This window comes from Alosa pseudoharengus, unplaced genomic scaffold (assembly GCF_046254945.1).
Source record: "Alosa pseudoharengus isolate Yale_2024_CS ecotype anadromous, Long Island Sound unplaced genomic scaffold, YU_APseudo_1.1 YU_APseudo_1.1_scf_10, whole genome shotgun sequence".
Classification (NCBI taxonomy): domain Eukaryota; kingdom Metazoa; phylum Chordata; class Actinopteri; order Clupeiformes; family Clupeidae; genus Alosa; species Alosa pseudoharengus.
The window spans coordinates 39,187,376-39,207,375 of NW_027468565.1; the positions used below are offsets into that span (position 1 = coordinate 39,187,376).

General features: G+C 44.6%; 2 protein-coding genes across 2 annotated transcripts in view; both read right to left on the reverse strand.

Moving 5' to 3' along the window:
- ano2a (anoctamin 2a) overlaps nt 1-15,818 on the reverse strand; it is a 53,102-nt gene extending 37,284 nt beyond the window's left edge. Inside the window, exons 1-2 of the mRNA XM_076299343.1 lie at nt 15,681-15,818; nt 6,922-7,233 (exon numbers count right to left, since the gene is read on the reverse strand). Coding sequence (XP_076155458.1) covers nt 6,922-7,233; nt 15,681-15,818 — 450 coding nt within the window. The remainder of the gene's footprint in view (nt 1-6,921; nt 7,234-15,680) is intronic.
- Nucleotides 15,819-18,187: 2,369 nt separating this feature from the next.
- vwf (von Willebrand factor) overlaps nt 18,188-20,000 on the reverse strand; it is a 51,101-nt gene continuing 49,288 nt past the window's right edge. Inside the window, exons 52-53 of the mRNA XM_076271558.1 lie at nt 19,381-19,478; nt 18,188-18,956 (exon numbers count right to left, since the gene is read on the reverse strand). Coding sequence (XP_076127673.1) covers nt 18,762-18,956; nt 19,381-19,478 — 293 coding nt within the window. The 3' untranslated portion in view covers nt 18,188-18,761. The remainder of the gene's footprint in view (nt 18,957-19,380; nt 19,479-20,000) is intronic.

Here is a 20,000-nt window from a genome sequence, read left to right on the forward strand (position 1 = left end):
TGACCAAGGAAAAAGTGAACGGGACAACACACAATGTCACGGTAACGTTATGCTATGAATTAAGAATGCCCAGCTCAGCCAGGTTTGTTTGTGCAGTCAGGATGTAGGCCTATGAATGTAAATGAAAATATGCCCTTCTCCAGTAGCAATAGGCCACCTTAAAATGCACCAGAATAAAAGAATCACATCTACTCAGTAACAATTTTTTACCCTCCCACAGCACCCCCTCTATGAGCACCCCCAGATTAAAATGAGTTTCAGAATCCCTGGTTAAATGTTGCCCTTTTGGTTTTGGGTTTAGGTTAGGTTTTGCCTATATTTTGTAATAGTAAATGCTGTCACACTTTTTGAAACTATTTCAGCCTACTAGTCCTTTCTGAACATATTGAACACAAAATAACGCAATAATACCGAAAACCGTGATAATTTTGGTCACTATAACCATGAGGTTAAATTTTCATATCGTTACATCCCTACGCGAGAAACACGCATGTAAACTTTCAAATCCTCAAGCTAATCTTACACTCCCTCAGTGAGCCAATCACAGGTCAGCTCCCACAGCTTCGTCCACCTCTCTCTCTTACTCTGTTTATGTTTATGTATGGGAATGGTGTGTGTGTGTGTGTGTGTTTGTGTTTTAGCCTACGTGTGTGTATGCATGTGCCTGGATGTGTGTGTGTGCATACGGGTGTTCATATGTGTGTGTACATGTATGTGTGTGTGTGTGTGTGTGTGTGTGTGTGTGTGTGTGTGTGTGTGTGTGTGTGTCTGTGTCTGTGTGAGTGTGTGTGTGTGTGTGTGTGTGTGTGTGTGTGTGTGTGTGCGTGTGTGTGTGTGTGCGTGTATGTACGCTCAGTTTTTTTATCAAAGACTACCCATGTCCAGATGTCAACTTGTCTCATCGGAAAGAGAGACTGAAACTGAAACCCCCATTAACCTCAACTGACAACACACACACACACACACACACACACACACACACACACACACACACACACACACGCATATGTACAGTACAAACACTGCCGCCGACTGAGGACAATGCAACATTATGACTAATGTTACATCCTACAGCCAGCACAGTCCCAGAGCAATGTCAGGACACTGTCCTCTGATGTAGGACCTACCTGACCATACTAGACCGCTATGTTCTCCACACTATGTTCTCCACACTAGACCACTATGTTCTCCACACTATGTTCTCCACACTAGACCACTATGTTCTCCACACTAGAATGCTATGTTCTCCACACTAGACCACTATGTTCTCCACACTAGACCACTATGTTCTCCACACTATGTTCTCCACAATAGACCACTATGTTCTCCACACTAGACTGCTATGTTCTCCACACTAGACCACTACGTTCTCCACACTAGATCACTATGTTCTCCACACTATGTTCTCCACACTAGACCACTATGTTCTCCACACTAGACCACTATGTTCCCCAACCTGGAGGACCTGACCACACTAGACTGCTATGTTCTCCACACTAGACCACTATGTTCTCCACACTATGTTCTCCACACTAGACCACTATGTTCTCCACACTATGTTCTCCACACTAGACTGCTATGTTCTCCACACTAGACCACTATGTTCTCCAGACTAGACTGCTATGTTCGACCGCTATGTTCTCCAGCCTGGAGAACCTGACCACACTAGACTGCTATGTTCTCCACACTAGACCACTATGTTCTCTAGTCTGGGAAGGCGGGAGCAGAGCAGTAATTGACTTCACAAATAAGCATAAAAAACATATAGGTTATTCCGTGTCAAATCAGATAAGGGTATTGCTGCACTGCCTCAGATTTTGTTCAAACCTTGTCTATATCAAGAATGGGTCCCAAAACCCAGGCCTGTCAAATATTTCTGTTCAAATCTTATGTTTTCATATTATTTTCAGCCCTTGAAATTACTAGCCTGAAAATCACATTACCTGGGAAGCAATGTTTGGGCATTAATATAATGAAAAGTATTATTCATAGGCAGCCCAAACTTTGTAAGGTGAAAGACAAACATGTTCTCAGTATGATTGAACCATTAAAAGTTTGTACGGCATGCTCATTGGTTTTCTACAAGGCCCTAGATTTGAAAAAAAAGTGCAAAAAGAGTGGCATTAAGGGTAATATAAACTTTGCAAAATGCATTTAGTATCAAACATTATTTTTTTCTTTACATATTACATTTTATTAATGTTGTGCCAATATTTGAGCTCTCTACCCATAATGGGCTGAGGGGTTAGGTGCCTTGCTCAGGGGCACTTCAGCCGTGGATGTGGGCATGGGAGAGCAGTGAGGGATTAGGTGCCTTGCTCAAGGGCACTTCAGCCATGGATGTGGGCATGGGAGAGCAGTGAGGGGTTAGGTGCCTTGCTCAAGGGCACTTCCCTCACTCACATTTTTCCTACTGGTCTGAGACGGTGCAGCAACCATTTTCCTGGATTTTGTCTGATTTGACATGGATTGACCCATACAGTATGTCAGAAAACCACGACCAAACACAGCACCACCTGCACTTTAACCCACCAGCACCACCTGCACCACCTGCACTTTAACCCACTAGCACCACTAGCACCACCTGCACTTTAACCCACCAGCACCACTAGCACCACCTGCACTTTAACCCACTAGACCACTAGCACCACCTGCACTTTAACCCACTAGACCACCTGCACCACCTGCACTTTAACCCACTAGACCACTAGCACCACCTGCACTTTAACCCACTAGACCACTAGCACCACCTGCACCACCTGCACTTTAACCCACCTGCACCACCTGCACTTTAACCCACTAGACCACTAGCACCACCTGCACTTTAACCCACTAGACCACTAGCACCACCTGCACTTTAACCTGCCCTTCCACTAGACCACTAGCACCACCTGCACTTCCACTAGACCACCTGCACCACCTGCACTTTAACCCACCTGCACCACCTGCACTTTAACCCACCAGCACCACCTGCACCACCTGCACTTTAACCCACCAGCACCACCTGCACTTTAACCCACTAGACCACTAGCACCACCTGCACTTTAACCCACTAGACCACTAGCACCACCTGCACTTTAACCCACTAGACCACTAGCACCACCTGCACCACCTGCACTTTAATCCACTAGACCACTAGCACCACCTGCACCACCTGCACTTTAACCCACCCACTAGACCACTAGCACCACCTGCACTTTAACCCACTAGACCACTAGCACCACCTGCACTTTAACCCACTAGACCACTAGCACTATGCTCACTCCAAAAATGAACGAGTGGTTCAGTTAAGGATGGGCATAACCATTGCAACACACAGATCACAGACATTCACTAAGCCCTAGTACAACTCAAAAAGGCTAGTCTAGGCATGATTGTCTATTTAGTCTGGTTGATTCATTCATTGTAATGTTTAGATGACTAGACCTCTAGACCAGGAGGTTTCCCAGCTGGGGAAACTGGGAGTAGAGGTGGCCTGGTCAACAATCCACATAATATTTCTCTATTTTGTGATTAATGTTTACAAATATAGACGTACAAATATGACCTTTGACAACATTCCTCTAGCTCCACTGGGTGAATAAAGTGCTACAGACACTAAGTATGTGTGGTCTTTATGAATGTGGATATGCTGTGGGGATGAATATGGATAATATGTAGGCTATCTGAATTACAATATAATTCACCCTGGATAAAAGCCTTGGCTTTCCGCACACTATTGTGAGGCCTGGTAAGTAGGCCTACAGTATAAACAACATGCCATTAGATCATCTCCGAACACCAGCCCCCTACTCCGACAAAGAGCATTAGGCCTGCTATCATCATCACCATCCACATCATTATTGAACAGCAGTTTCCAACACAAAGACCATTACCATCATCATCATCATCATCATCTTCATGGCTGATATCACTAAAAGCAACAGCGCTTCATTATGATCATTATTTTAATCTCTGCACACATTTATCATTAGTCTCTGCTATGTATGGAACTGTAAATTAAACCCTTCCTGTGTCTAAGCCTACATTATTCAAACGTTAAAAATGCACAAAAGAATCATAACATAGGAAATGTACTTTAAGCTGAATTTATGAAGTGTAATCCACAAGTATTAAAAGACCAGCAGACTCTATTAGGCACTATAAATCTATATTCAAGGTCTGCTATGTAGCCTACATTCCAGGAACTTGATTGCTATTGCAACAAACATAGACATAAGCCCATTTTGTTATATTGCCATATTACAATATAACACAATATTGGTTTTCACATGCACTCAACGTGCTAACAAGCTAGAACTCAAACATTCAACCAGGTTCTCAGTATACAGTACTCTCATTCTGCCTTCCTCCAGCAGCGACTTATTGTAGGACAAGTAAATCACAGGTAAGGTAAATAACAGGACAAGTAGCCTACATAGGACAGGTATGTTTTACCTGTTCTGAGTGATGCTGCTTGAGTGTCTAACCCATGGCATGGCATGGTAGCCTATTGTCTGCTTGATCAAGATCTGAGGACTGATATGGCAAAGATTGGCTAATACTGTTTTCTCAACAACAAGCTCCTCTTCGGTCAGAAAAAAAACTGATTATTCTTACTGGTAAAGATTTGTAGGGTCTATTTCATTAGAACACAATGATAGTAGTCCCTGCCATGAGATACAATAGCTGCAATAGTTTTTGGCAGGAAGACATTCTGCATGTAATGTCCTTTGATCCCTCCTGGTGAGCTCTGTGATTTAAAGACACACTGACCTGTGCCTGACAGACATATCTGCTGTTTATTCCAAGCTGGGTGTGCGGCCAATGCCACTTCAGCTAAACAGCCATCTACAAGACATCACTTCCCTTTTTAGGACAAGGACTGATTGCTGGCCACTTCACTTTCCTGGGAGGCGAAGTGTTCATTGCTGCATGCTTCACTTCAAATCAAAGTGTTGTCAAGTTGACAGCTCAGAAAAACTCATTCTCATAAGGACACAGACACACACACACATACAAACACAAGTGCACACATTTGGGCGTGCACACACGCATACACACACATGCACACACACACACACACACACACACACACACACACACACACACACACACACACACACACACACACACACACAGACACACACACACACACACACACACACACACACACACACACACACACATGCACACACTTCCAGTCATGAGGATCAACTCTAATCTGCCTTTTGGCTGGAGACAGAAGCACTCAACGGTCCTAATCCAAAACCATCTCAATAACACACTGTGCACCTCTTGCTCTCTCTCTCCCTCTCCTCTTTCTCTCTCCCTCTCTCTCCCTCTCTCCTCTCTCTCTCTCCCTCTCTCCTCTCTCTTTCTCACAGTAACACAGTGCACCTATTGCTCTCCTCTCTCTCTCCCTCTCCTCTTTCTCTCTCCCTCTCTCCTCCTCTCTCTCTCCTCCTCTCCCTCTCTCCTCCTCTCTTTCTCTCTCCCTCTCTCTTCCTCTCCTCTCTCCCTCTCCTCTTTCTCTCTCCCCCTCTCCTCTCTCTTTCTCACAGTAACACAGTGCACCTCTTGTTCTCTTTCTCTCTCACTTTCTCTCTCTTTCCCTCTCTCTTCCTCCCTCTATCTCCCCCTTTCTTCTCATTCTCTCTCTCTTTTTCACAGTAACACACAATACACATCTAGCTCTCTTCCCCTCTCTCTCCCTCTCCTCTCATTCTGTCCATCCCCATCTATCTTTCCTTTCTCCTTCTCTCTATCTATCCCCTTTCTCTCTCTCTCTCTATCTTTTCTTTCTTTCTCTCTCTCTCTCTCTCTCACACACACACACACACACTAACTCTCACCTCTACTCTCACAAGTACACTATTTTCCTCTATATCTATCAACTAGATATTCGTGGCCTGCTGGTTAGGGGATCGAACCCGAAGAGTGGCTGGTCCGATCCCTGACTGGTAGGAAAAATGTGGGTGGGGGAGTGATTGAACAGCGCTCTCCCACATCCACGTCCACGGATGAGGTGCCCTTGAGCAAGGCACCTAACCCCCAACTGCTCCCCGGGCGCCAGGATTAAGGCTGCCCACTGCTCCGGGTGTGTGTGTGTGTGTGCTCCTAGTGTGCCCACTGCTCCGGGTGTGTGTGTGTGTGCTCCTAGTGTGCCCACTGCTCCGGGTGTGTGTGTGTGTGCTCCTAGTGTGCCCACTGCTCCGGGTGTGTGTGTGAGCTCATTGCTCTGTGTGTATGAATGTGTGGGGGTAGTGTGCAGATGGGCTAGTGTGCAGATGGAGTAGTGTGCAGATGGGGTAGTGTGCAGATGGAGTAGTGTGCAGATGGGCTAGTGTGCAGATGGAGTAGTGTGCAGATGGGGTAGTGTGCAGATGGGGTAGTGTGCAGATGGGGTAGTGTGCAGATGGAGTAGTGTGCAGATGGGGTAGTTTGCAGATGGGGTAGTGTACACATTTCCATTAGGAACTTCCTACAGGACTATACAGTGTAACTCAAAAAACTTAACTACCAACTATCTACACACACTGACACATGTGAACAAGCACGCACATCACATTATCACATTATCATACATTCCCAGCTCACAAGATTAACTTGCTTCGCAGAAATCCCAATGTGTTCACCTAATGAATTGATTCCTTGCTTAAAGGGATATCAATCAAACCAGTGTTTCCCAAAGACTGGGTCGCGACCCACAGGTGGGTCGCAGGAGATTTTATTTGGGTCGCCAGCACAATTTATGTTGTCTAATAAATTAAATATTGGTGGTTGCATGCAGGTTGCATGTTAGATCTGAAGTGAAATGGGTCGCGATGGTCTGTCATTTTTTAAAAGTGGGTCCCCAGAAAAAAAGTTTGGGAAACACTGAATCAAACAACTGATTAAATAAACAAATGACCTCACCTCTTTGTAAACAAATGACCTCACCTCTTTGTCACGCTCAATCTGTAGACCCGCCCCTTGAAGCCCTGCCTCAAACTCCTGCCGTATCAGGGCTTTCTCCGACTCGTTGGGCTCTTTGCTAAACTCCACCTCTAGCCCCGCCTCCCCAAGCTCTGGCTCGATGCTGCGCCTCCTCTGATTGGCCGCTGGCTGAGGGATGGAGCCGTTGGAGATGATGGACAGCCGGTTCTGGGACATGCGTTTCTTGCAGTGGTAGACCAGCACGTAGTCAACACGCCGCACGCCGTCTGAGAAAAACACACCCTTGCGACTACCTGGAGAGCCAGGAGCCTGCTCCTGTACACACACACGCACACACACAAAAACACACAATAGATAAACAAACACATAAACATGAATGAAGATGCACATCTCTCTCTTGCACATCCAAACACACGCAAACAAACATTCAGACGCACAAATAAATGTATGCACACACAAAAAAACTTTTGAAGCTTAAACACAGACAGGTAGAGTTCAGCTCTGCACACAAAAAAATCCCAACTGCCTGCCATCACACAATACACATGTCTCATACTGCCTGCCATCACACAATACATGCATATCTCATACTGCCTGCCATCACACAATACACATGTCTCATACTGCCTGCCATCACACAATACACATGTCTCATACTGCCTGCCATCACACAATACACATGTCTCATACTGCCTGCTATCACACAATACACATGTCTCATACTGCCTGCCATCACACAATACATGCATATCTCATACTGCCTGCCATCACACAATACATGCATATCTCATACTGCCTGCCATCACACAATACATGCATATCTCATACTGCCTGCCATCACACAATACATGCATATCTCATACTGCCTGCCATCACACAATACATGCATATCTCATACTGCCTGCCATCACACAATACATGCATATCTCATACTGCCTGCCATCACACAATACATGCATATCTCATACTGCCTGCCATCACACAATACATGCATATCTCATACTGCCTGCCATCACACAATACATGCATATCTCATACTGCCTGCCATCACACAATACATGCATATCTCATACTGCCTGCCATCACACAATACATGCATATCTCATACTGCCTGCCATCACACAATACATGCATATCTCATACTGCCTGCTATCACACAATACACATGTCTCATACTGCCTGCCATCACACAATACATGCATATCTCATACTGCCTGCCATCACACAATACATGCATATCTCATACTGCCTGCCATCACACAATACATGCATATCTCATACTGCCTGCCATCACACAATACATGCATATCTCATACTGCCTGCCATCACACAATACATGCATATCTCATACTGCCTGCCATCACACAATACATGCATATCTCATACTGCCTGCTATCACACAATACACATGTCTCATACTGCCTGCCATCACACAATACATGCATATCTCATACTGCCTGCCATCACACAATACATGCATATCTCATACTGCCTGCCATCACACAATACATGCATATCTCATACTGCCTGCCATCACACAATACATGCATATCTCATACTGCCTGCCATCACACAATACATGCATATCTCATACTGCCTGCCATCACACAATACATGCATATCTCATACTGCCTGCCATCACACAATACATGCATATCTCATACTGCCTGCCATCACACAATACACATGTCTCATACTGCCTGCCATCACACAATACATGCATATCTCATACTGCCTGCCATCACACAATACATGCATATCTCATACTGCCTGCCATCACACAATACATGCATATCTCATACTGCCTGCCATCACACAATACATGCATATCTCATACTGCCTGCCATCACACAATACATGCATATCTCATACTGCCTGCCATCACACAATACATGCATATCTCATACTGCCTGCCATCACACAATACATGCATATCTCATACTGCCTGCCATCACACAATACATGCATATCTCATACTGCCTGCCATCACACAATACATGCATATCTCATACTGCCTGCCATCACACAATACATGCATATCTCATACTGCCTGCCATCACACAATACATGCATATCTCATACTGCCTGCCATCACACAATACATGCATATCTCATACTGCCTGCCATCACACAATACATGCATATCTCATACTGCCTGCTATCACACAATACACATGTCTCATACTGCCTGCCATCACACAATACATGCATATCTCATACTGCCTGCCATCACACAATACATGCATATCTCATACTGCCTGCCATCACACAATACATGCATATCTCATACTGCCTGCCATCACACAATACATGCATATCTCATACTGCCTGCCATCACACAATACATGCATATCTCATACTGCCTGCCATCACACAATACATGCATATCTCATACTGCCTGCCATCACACAATACATGCATATCTCATACTGCCTGCCATCACACAATACATGCATATCTCATACTGCCTGCCATCACACAATACATGCATATCTCATACTGCCTGCCATCACACAATACACATGTCTCATACTGGGTTAGGCGGGAGGGACTGTGGGGTTATGAGGTAAGGACTCCAGCCAATCATGTGGTTCAGCGTGTTGGTAAGGACTCCAGCCAATCATGTGGTTCAGCGTGTTGGTAAGGGCTCCAGCCAATCTTGTGGTTCTGTGCTTTAGAGTTTGAGAGTGAGAGCCTGTTGATTGGCTGTTAGTGATGGAGATGAAAGGTCAGCAGGTAGTGGGAATTACAGTTTTTCTCAGTCGCTTTGGTGCTTTTTTCAGATCAGAATGAAAATTCTCATAACTATTAGTTCAACCTCCACAACATTTAGTCATTTGTGCACATCATAGTAGCAATTTCTCCTTCCTCTGAACAAATTGCAAATGCTTTTGGACATGTATCAGTTGCTTTCATACAATTCTCTGCTGTTTTTTAACATTATCATTTGCTTATGTCATGTCAGTCAAAATGAACTATACTTACGGATGCTGAATAGTCGTGCCCAATAAAGCTAATAGTCTTCATTTCATTGCTTGAGTCAATACATACAAAATTGTTGAACTAGTTATCAAATTCTGTCACAATGCTGTAGAATTGCAAAGAGCATACAGTAAAAATGTACGTATTCAGTGTCTTGTACTCACTTACTCCCCTAATGTGTAACTTTACTGTAGTTTTCAAATGGCTGTACTGTACAGTACTGTATAATGCTGTCTTGAGCATGTTCAGGTAGTGTCACCGAGTTCTGACATTTTTTGCATTGAAAAACACTGAGAGAACTGTCATAATGAAAACATGACAAAGCCATTTGACCATCTTGTTCATAAACGATGGTGTCAAGACTTCTCATTTTGATGACACTGACAGTTTCATTGACATAAATACTTGCTTTTGATGAATGGACTATCCATTTTGAGCAAGTGACGTGCTTTTGCAGGTCATCCACTAGGTTTTGCAGTTTGCACTAATTGTTTTGAGAAATGCACTAACTGTTGTGCAAATGTTAATAGTGATGTGAGAAAAGCACCAAAGCGACTGAGAAAAACTGTAATCAGGATACAGGAAGTGGTCTAGAGCTGGGTTTAGTGATCATAGTTGGGGTTGTAGCTTTAAGTGGTGATGCACACATTTGCAGTAAATGTATTTGATATACCTGTAGCACACAGTTATTAAGAGAATTACCATAGCTCTAGATACATGTACTCTGAGTTTACAGATACATGTAGATAGATAGATAGATAGATAGATAGATAGATAGATACTTTATTGATCCCCAAGTGGAAATTCAAGGTCCCAGTAGCTTAAGACACCACACACAACATAAACAGGATGTTAAAAAAAAACAAATCCACTCTGTCAAAAGCTCTGTTAAACTACTCTGAGTTTACAGAAGCTTGGAAAACAATGAAGCGCCATACATCTCAGAGTCCATGTCTGGTGGGGAGGGGTGCATTTTTACAGCTGTTTACACTGTACAATTAAATCAGGAGGCACAGTGACTGAAACCTGAAACTCACATGAGACCAGGTCCACAAGCATCACACAGACAGCAAAATGATAAACACATTTCCTGGTTTGCACTCAGTACTCCACAAAACCATCATAAGGTTGTTTATGTAAAACACAAACTTTTCTTCCAATATCATGTTAGGTAACAAAAACAACAACCAAGCAAGACAGATTTTGTTATCAGATCAACAAGCATCTCAAAATCCAGAAATCAGAGGATAAGGACCAGACACAGACATTCAAACATCACAAGAATCATCAGCGTAAAAAAAAGAGACTTCAGATCTGGCCCTGTATCTTCTAAACTTTCGTTCAACTGCATTCTATATAAATGTGTGAGCATTTTGCAAAACACATGCTGTTCACGCATGCGTCAAATTTTGATTGCTGCAGAAAGGTGAGTGACATAGACCAGGTGGGGTTCTCTTCAAACGAGTCTCTGAATGTGGAACCCAGACACTGTGTCAGGGTGGGCATTGAAGGTGGGAGGGCCATACTGTACCTCTCTGAAATCAATTCAGTTATGGTGGTGCTCATAAAGTTCCTGCTGATGTATAACTAATTAGCAGACTACTACTAGTGACTATCAGACTGAAAATGAAAGCCTGTGTTTACAACATCCACTCATTCACTACAAAGTGCACAATATAGTGAATAACCACTATAGTTATTCCCTATACCACTATAAACTATATAGTTATTCACTATAGTGTGATTTCTTTTCAGATATAGGCTACACAGGAGAGGTGTTAAATTCCTTGTGCTATAGGTAGGGGATCAGTCAATCAACAACTAAAGCTATTTACCATCAAAATTATAATGACCAACAGCGCAACCTTGCCAAAGCCTTTGAGAGCATTTCATTGGTGTTATCAAACAGGCTTCCTTCATCGCTGTGTCATTGAGGCCCACAACACCTCCCACGACACCTCCCACGACACCTCCAGAAGGCTCAGCAGTGGTGTCTGGCATCGCGTTGTGTAATCGCAGTGTGTGGTAGTGTGTGTAATATACTGTACGCAGTGGTGTCTAGCATCCCGTCGTGTAATCCCAGTGTGTGGTAGTTTTGTGCAATATACTGTACTGTATATACGCAGTGGTGTCTGGCATCCCGTCGTGTAATCCCAGTGTGTGGTAGTGCGTGTAATATATATATATATATATATATATATATATATATATATATATATATATATATATATATATATACAGGCAGAGTGTCCAGGAGTACAGGAAGTGGACAACAAGAGTGGAATGAAGAGCAGCGGAATCGGGACGTTACAGCCGTATGGTTTGGTGGAGGTCAGGGCTAGCGTTCGCTGACCGGGGTCAAAGTGTCCAAGGTTAAGCTCTCACCTCAGTGGAGGTACTAGCCTCCATATGTGTCATCTCTCACCAGGAATGACTACCTTAAACTACCTCAGGAGATTAGATACAGCTTGAGCATGTGTATGAAAATGCTAAGCACTGACCTTTCTGACACAAATACTATTCCCACACTCTTCAGGACATTTCCAGTTTTATACTTTTCATACTTTTTTATATTTACACTTTTTTATATACTAATGTCCCTGTGCACATTGTGATGGTTTTTGATGCAGAGTTTTTCCTGCTTTTTTCTCACACAGCTATCCTACCAGACGTCAAAGGACACCCGCAGAAAGAGCTAAAGGTCAGCTAAAGGTCAGCTAGAGGTCAGCGGGAGTGAGTCCAGGCAGGAGATGCATGAGTGATGTTCCTCTGGACTGTTAGATGGATCTACTGGGGCAAACCAGCCTGCAGCAGAGCGCACCATGCCAAAGATTCCCTGCTCTGGGACATGATACTGTTATACTACACAAAGACAACATTCTCAGAGGCAGAGCGAGGGTTCATAGAGATAGGCTTCATAGGGCAAACAAGGCATTATAAAGTTAGGCAAAGAGATGCTTTTAAGCCTGTGCCTTTAGGTGAAAAATACTGATGATTTGAGAGTTTTGATCTAAATCCGCAGTTTAGTGAAATCAAAGGGTTCTGTGCTCATGTGGGATTTGATCTGTCATGGACAGACACATATGTATGTCCTCATAGCTCTGCTAGAAGAGTAATGCACCAGGAACACCAAGGGTGTGGGCTCCAAACACAAAGGAACACATACTGATGATGGAAAGCATATACTTGTACTTGGCCTGATTCCTATTTAAGGGGGGAATCAGGCCAACATGCCGCGGTCGCTTATCTAAAATCTTCACAACTCATGTTGCATGTGCGGTTATTATAGTTGCATGTGCGGTTATCATAGCTGCATGTGCGGTTATCATAGCCTGCATGTGCGGTTATCATAGCTGCTACTGCGTTTATATCAGGGCTGTGGGCAGGGGCCGCGGGGAGTGAGAGAGTCTGCGATCGCACAGTCCAGGTTGCTGTAGGGCGCACCAGAGAACTTATACAAACAGCAATATTGTGCCCTTTTCAAGCTCACAGTAATCAGTCCTGCCTCAAAACATTACTGGGTAACTGGGAATTCTGCTGATTCTCCCGATTACTACTCCACTACTGCTGTAGGGAATACAGGTAAATGATCACTACTGCTGTAGTGATTACAGGTAAATGATCACTACTGCTGTAGTGAATACAAGTAAATGATTACTACTCCACTACTGCTGTAGTGAATACAGGTAAATGATCACTACTCCACTACTGCTGTAGTGAATACAGGTAAATGATCACTACTCCACTACTGCTGTAGTGAATACAGGTAAATGATCACTACTGCTGTAGTGAATACAGGTAAATGATTACAGGTAAATGATCACTACTGCTGTAGGGAATACAGGTAAATGACCACTACTGCTGTAGTGAATACAGGTAAATGATCACTAATGCTGTAGTGAATACAGGTAAATGATTACTACTCCACTACTGCTGTAGTGAATACAGGTAAATGTTAACTGTGTGGATCACAACAATTGTGACACATACTGTAGGGCCAGATGGTTTCCTGTGCATGGATTAAGCCTAGTCCTGGACATAAAAGAGAATTTCAATGAAAATCTCTATTGGGGAAAAAGCCTCTAGTCTAGGACTAGGCTTAATCCATGCACAGGGAAGCGGCCCATAGCTCCCCTAACTCTTCCTCCTCTCGTCCTAACTCTTCCTCCTCTCGTCCTAACTCTTCCTCCTCTCGTCCTCCTCTCATCCTAACTCTTCCTCCTCTCGTCCTCCTCTCATCCTAACTCTTACTGCTCTCGTCCTCCTCTCATCCTAACTCTTCCTGCTCTCATCCTGCCGACAGCCATGTGCTCTACCCTGTTCCCTCACCACCCCCGTATCTAATCTCACGCACTGTATGTGTTGTCCACATCATCAGTGTACCTTTGCACAGGGCAAACATTCACTACCCAGCAACTTCTCTCTTAATAACATGGTTGCCATAGTGTGTTTGTTCACCCATAAAATGTGTGATTGTGTGTGTTGTACCCAACGCAGTGTGAATAATGTCATGCTGTATGTGGCCAGGTGTAGGTTTGGGCAGGTAAACTCAGCGGTGGAGAGATGGGGGCAGGGCAAGAGTAATATGGGAGGTTTGGAATAAGCTATTAGAGGAGCCAAAGGGATGGGGCAATAAGGCAAGGTGAAGTGGGCAAGGTGAAGTGGGCATGGTGAAGTGGGCAAGGTGAAGTGGGCAAGGTGAAGTGGGCAAGGTGAAGTGGGCATGGTGAAGTGAGCAAGGTGAAGTGGGCATGGTGAAGTGGGCATGGTGAAGTGGGCAAGGTGAAGTGAAGTGGGCAAGGTGAAGTGGGCATGGTGAAGTGGGCATGGTGAAGTGGGCAAGGTGAAGTGAGCAAGGTGAAGTGGGCATGGTGAAGTGGGCATGGTGAAATGGGCAAGGTGAAGTGGGCAAGGTGAAGTGGGCATGGGCATGGTGAAGTGGACAAGGTGAAGTGGGCATGGGCAAGGTGAAGTGGGCAAGGTGAAGTGGGCATGGGCAAGGTGAAGTGGGCATGGTGAAGTGGGCAAGGTGAAGTGGGCAAGGTGAAGTGGGCATGGTGAAGTGGGCAAGGTGATGTGGGCAAGGTGAAGTGGGCATGGTGAAGTGGGCAAGGTGAAGTGGGCATGGTGAAGTGGGCAAGGTGAAGTGGGCAAGGTGAAGTGGGCATGGTGAAGTGGGCAAGGTGAAGTGGGCAAGGTGAAGTGGGCATGGGCATGGTGAAGTGGGCAAGGTGAAGTGGGCAAGGTGAAGTGGGCATGGTGAAGTGGGCAAGGTGAAGTGAGCAAGGTGAAGTGAGCCACTAACTGAACCAGATCAGTAGGGTGGTGCCAAGCGGGATCCTAATCTGGATCCATTCCAAAACATCAGTGATCAGTATGTATGGAACACACACAGGAATGTCAGATGCTGCCAAGCAGATCAGTGTGTTCAACATTTGCTGCTGAAGCATCAGAGTACAGGCAGAGGTGGAGGACTAAGGAGTGGTGCACTGCTGCCCCCCCCCCCCAACACACACACACACACACACACACAAACACAAACACACACACACACCACCCACACACACACACACACACACACACACACACACACACACACACACACACCACACACACACACACACACACACACACCACACAAACACACACACACACCACCCACACACACACACACACACACACACACACACACACACACACACACCACCCACACACACACACACACACACACACACACACACACACACACACACCACCCACACACACACACACAGACTCACCGAGGCCAGTTGTTCTTCACCTGCGCTGGACTCGTGCATGCCATTGGCGGTATCAAGGCTGAACTGGGAGAGGTCTCGCGCCACACTCTGCAGTTTGTTGCGTAGGCGCTCTGGAGCGCCGTTCCATGTTTCTGCCATTCCACAAACATAAACACAAACAAACAAATAAACGTCAAAATCGATGTAAACGGGAAATAACTAGATTTGAGAAGCACACTATATATGCTCTACAGGTGAAAACATAATAAAAATACAAAACTGTGCATACAAAATAATCCTACTTACAAAGCAACGTGAAAAGTGTATGTACATTGTGGCCAGTGTGCACACACGCACGCAGACACACACACACACACACACACACTCGCTCCCTCCCTCTCTCTCGCTCTCTCTCTTTCTATCTGTCACACACCCACACCCACACACACTTAAGGAAATTACCCACCTGGTAAACAGACTAGGATAGATGACTCTTTCAGGCGTTAAGCGTCTTTGCTCTCGTGCAGGTTTTATGGCTCGTGCAAATGCGCGCACAAACATGTGGATATGATATGAATGGCGCTTCTGGTGTTGTATTTATGTAACTCACCGCACTCACGGTGCACCCACAGCAGAGCACACTCCGTTCACCACTTTAATTAAGCACCCACGGAACGTTGACTTTGATGCTTCGGTGCGCGTACTTCAGCACCATGGGCAGCGACAGCAGGCGCCTGAAATAGGCCGGCTTACCGCTGCTAATTATATCAAGCTGCCAACGTTCCCCTGTAGCGCGCCAAACACCTTCCAAACACTCACATTAGTCACTATCCCTGCAGAATGCACCACCATTCCGCGCTTCTTATGTGCCATGAAATTCACCAACTCATCTAAACAGTACTTATCTGGCATAACAAAAATCACCAACAAATCGAGACTTTACTTAATATTTGTCTTCCAAATATTGTTTCAATAAGAATATGACCCTTTATGGAAGAGAGAGGCGTGTTGTGCAAACAACTCAAAACTACTGATGAAGGATTTTGTAGTAGTTTCAAATCAGGGATAGAATCCGACAATGTCGAGCTCTGATTATATGATCTAATTAAACCAATGCACGCGCAACAGTTGTCTGCACGCAATAAACAAACGCGCTCCCATAGCCTCGGTGCGCGCGGCCAGCTGTATTACCAAGATCTTTTTCTTCAGATAAACATAGAAAAATCTAAAACTGACCTATACTGCCCTAAAACCTAAACCTTTATGTTTGTTTATAAATCAATAAATCATCCACTTACCGGTTCCAGAAGGCGACCTGTTTAGAGCCATGATTCCTTTCCACAGTGCTAAACGCGCGAGCCCGGCTAGAGGACGCGCGGTGACTGAGATGGTGGACAATCCGCTCGTGGACTCATGCAGGCTTATCGCGAGCGGCCACTGTCGTTAATTCCATGGACTCTTAAAAGGGGAAAACCGGCAGTACAGCGAGGAAACGGACACAAGCACTCAGCCAACCCCATGCTGGCTCCAGCACACACAAACACAAACACGACCACACAACGCAAAGGTGAATAGTGCATGCTTAATAACATAACCATAACATCACCATTGATAACACTAATAACACTGTCAAATAATTTAAATAATGTAAAATAATTTAGAATAGGCTTAAATAGAATAATAAATATGTATATGACCATGACATCACCCTGGAGAGATTTTTATTTGGTCTATTTTGTTTTATTTTTTATTTTCAAAAAAATATTACTGATTGCATCACCAAAAGACAGTCATCTCCAGATTTGTGAACAAAATTCATCACACTGCTACATGACCAAGTAGCTTTTTTGTCACCCACAATAACATGTGGCATAAAGACACAATAACATGTGGCATAAAGACACAAAAACATGTGGCATAAAGACAAGATGGACATACAGTAGAGACCCAAGACAGAAGAGAAAAGACAGTAGAACTCTCCACACACCATGTGATCTCATGAAGTAATCTATCCACCTGCCACCGGTTTTCCCGACGGGGGATCTCCCTAGGAACTGTGGATGTCTTTCCCAAGGCTTGATCTTCACCCTAAAACCTACCACTGGTCCAGTCTCTTAAGCTTAATCTTTAATCCCTCCAGATTGTGCAGTGAGTCATCTCGCCAGTTTTGGCCACCCTTGTCCAATGTCTAGACCCAAACACACACACACACACATACATACTATGCACACACACATACTGTACACACACCTGACCATAACATGACCATACGCATTCAATTCGGCCACTGATTTAGTAACCCTGAATAGATCTAACATAACATCAATGGAAACGAATAACTGATTATTTACATAGCATCTGCTCTCCAAATGCCTGCACTTATCTGAGATTTCTCAGTGGTGATCTAAGACTTGATTCTGGTCAGCCAACTGGTCAGATTACATCATGCCATTTCATTTCAGATCATTTAAATAAAGACACAGGCAGCTAAGGTGACTAGAAGTAACACACTCACTGACAATTGTGCATTGTGTGATATATTTTGTATATGTTTATTGTTGTGTTAGTACAATGAGAAATACAGTCATATGAGTTTGCAGCATTCTTGTGATGGTGTAGAAAAGGAACACATGTCCATGTCCAGTTTGTACTTTGTATCTGACTAACTTATATTAAAGTGCTGAAAGGATAACTGTGGATCAAAGTATACGTCTTCAGTGGTTTTGATATATCTGTAGCCTACTCATAGCCCTTTACACATACAAGGCAGCGCAGACTTTTCACCGATTCTCTCTCTCTGTCTCTCATTTTCTCTCTCTGTCTCTCGTTCTGTCTCTCGTTCTCTCGTTCTGTCTCTCCTAACTGTTCTCTTGTTCTCTTGGATTCTCTTCATTATGTATCACCTACAGCGTCTCTGTGTCATTCTCTCTGTTTTGTTCCAGTTTCTCTCTGTCTCTCTCTTTCACACGCACACGCACACGCACACGCACACGCACACGCACACGCACACACACGCACACACACACACACACACACACACACGCACACACACACACACACGCACACACGCACGCGCACACGCACACACACACACAGTCAGACTCAGTGTTCAGCAGGGCAGGCGTGGGCCTGGCATTCACAGCCAGTGACGGACAGCAGCTGTGTGTGTGTGTGTGTTCCGTTGGGACAGCGCAGCGGCACGCTGAGAGGCTCGGTGCCGGTGGAGGAGCAGCACACACACTCCGGCTCCACGGCGTGCTTCTCCAGAGAGTACACCGACTTGCTGCGGCATTTACCCTGAAACACACACACACACACAGTCAGTTTAGATCAAATAACAAAAGTGAGAAATCTTTACCCTGTGCGTGAACACACACACACACACAGTCAGGCTTCCATAATACATCAATAAAACATTGTGACATTTTGACAGGTTGACATTATTGTGACATTAGAGAGCCAGAGACTATCTTGGTGTATGAATAAGAGTTGTTTGTGTGTGTGCATGTGTGTGTGTGTGTGTGTGTGTCTGTCTGTCTGTGTGTGTGTGTGTGTATGAATAAGAGTTGTTTGTGTGTGTGCATGTGTGTGTGTGTGTGTGTGTGTGTGTGTGTGTGTGTGTGTGTGTGTGTGTGTGTGTGTGTGTGAATAAGAGTTGTTTGTGTGTGTGTATGTGTGGGCATGTGTTTACTAGGCCTGTGCATATTTGTGGGTTGTTTACCTCGCAGAAACGCAGTTCTATCTTCTCTTCAGACTGACAGTCATCCACTCTGATGTAGTTCAGCACTCCCACGGCTTTCCTACATTCTGGCTCCGTACCTGCATGAAACACACACACACACACACACACACACACACACACACACACACACACACACACACACACACACACACACAGTTTAAAGATTCATCAGAAAGCTCACACAGGCAAGATCATTTATTAGCATCTCCAAGGTTCTAAATGAAAAGGACATTTACTTTATAACTGTGCCAAGTAGTACATATTCCAGATGAAACGCTGCGGTACAGATTTCTATGAGTTTGTTTCTGTAAAATGGACAGTGGCAGAGTGGACAGTTTTTACTCAAACTATATGACCCAGGGCACACCATTCTGACTAAGGAAGCAACCCAACAAATAGTGATTATCACGTTAAAACAACATGGATAGTCAGAGACCAACAGCAATGCCTTCACCGAGGAGCACTGGTTGAACACCCCTTCCATCATATCTTGGAGAAAGCCGAGCTGACTTGAACCATCAGTGAAGATTCAGGACCACGGACAGCAGCACTGGCAACACTGACCACAAGATATACAGTATACGTGATCACCGACTGCT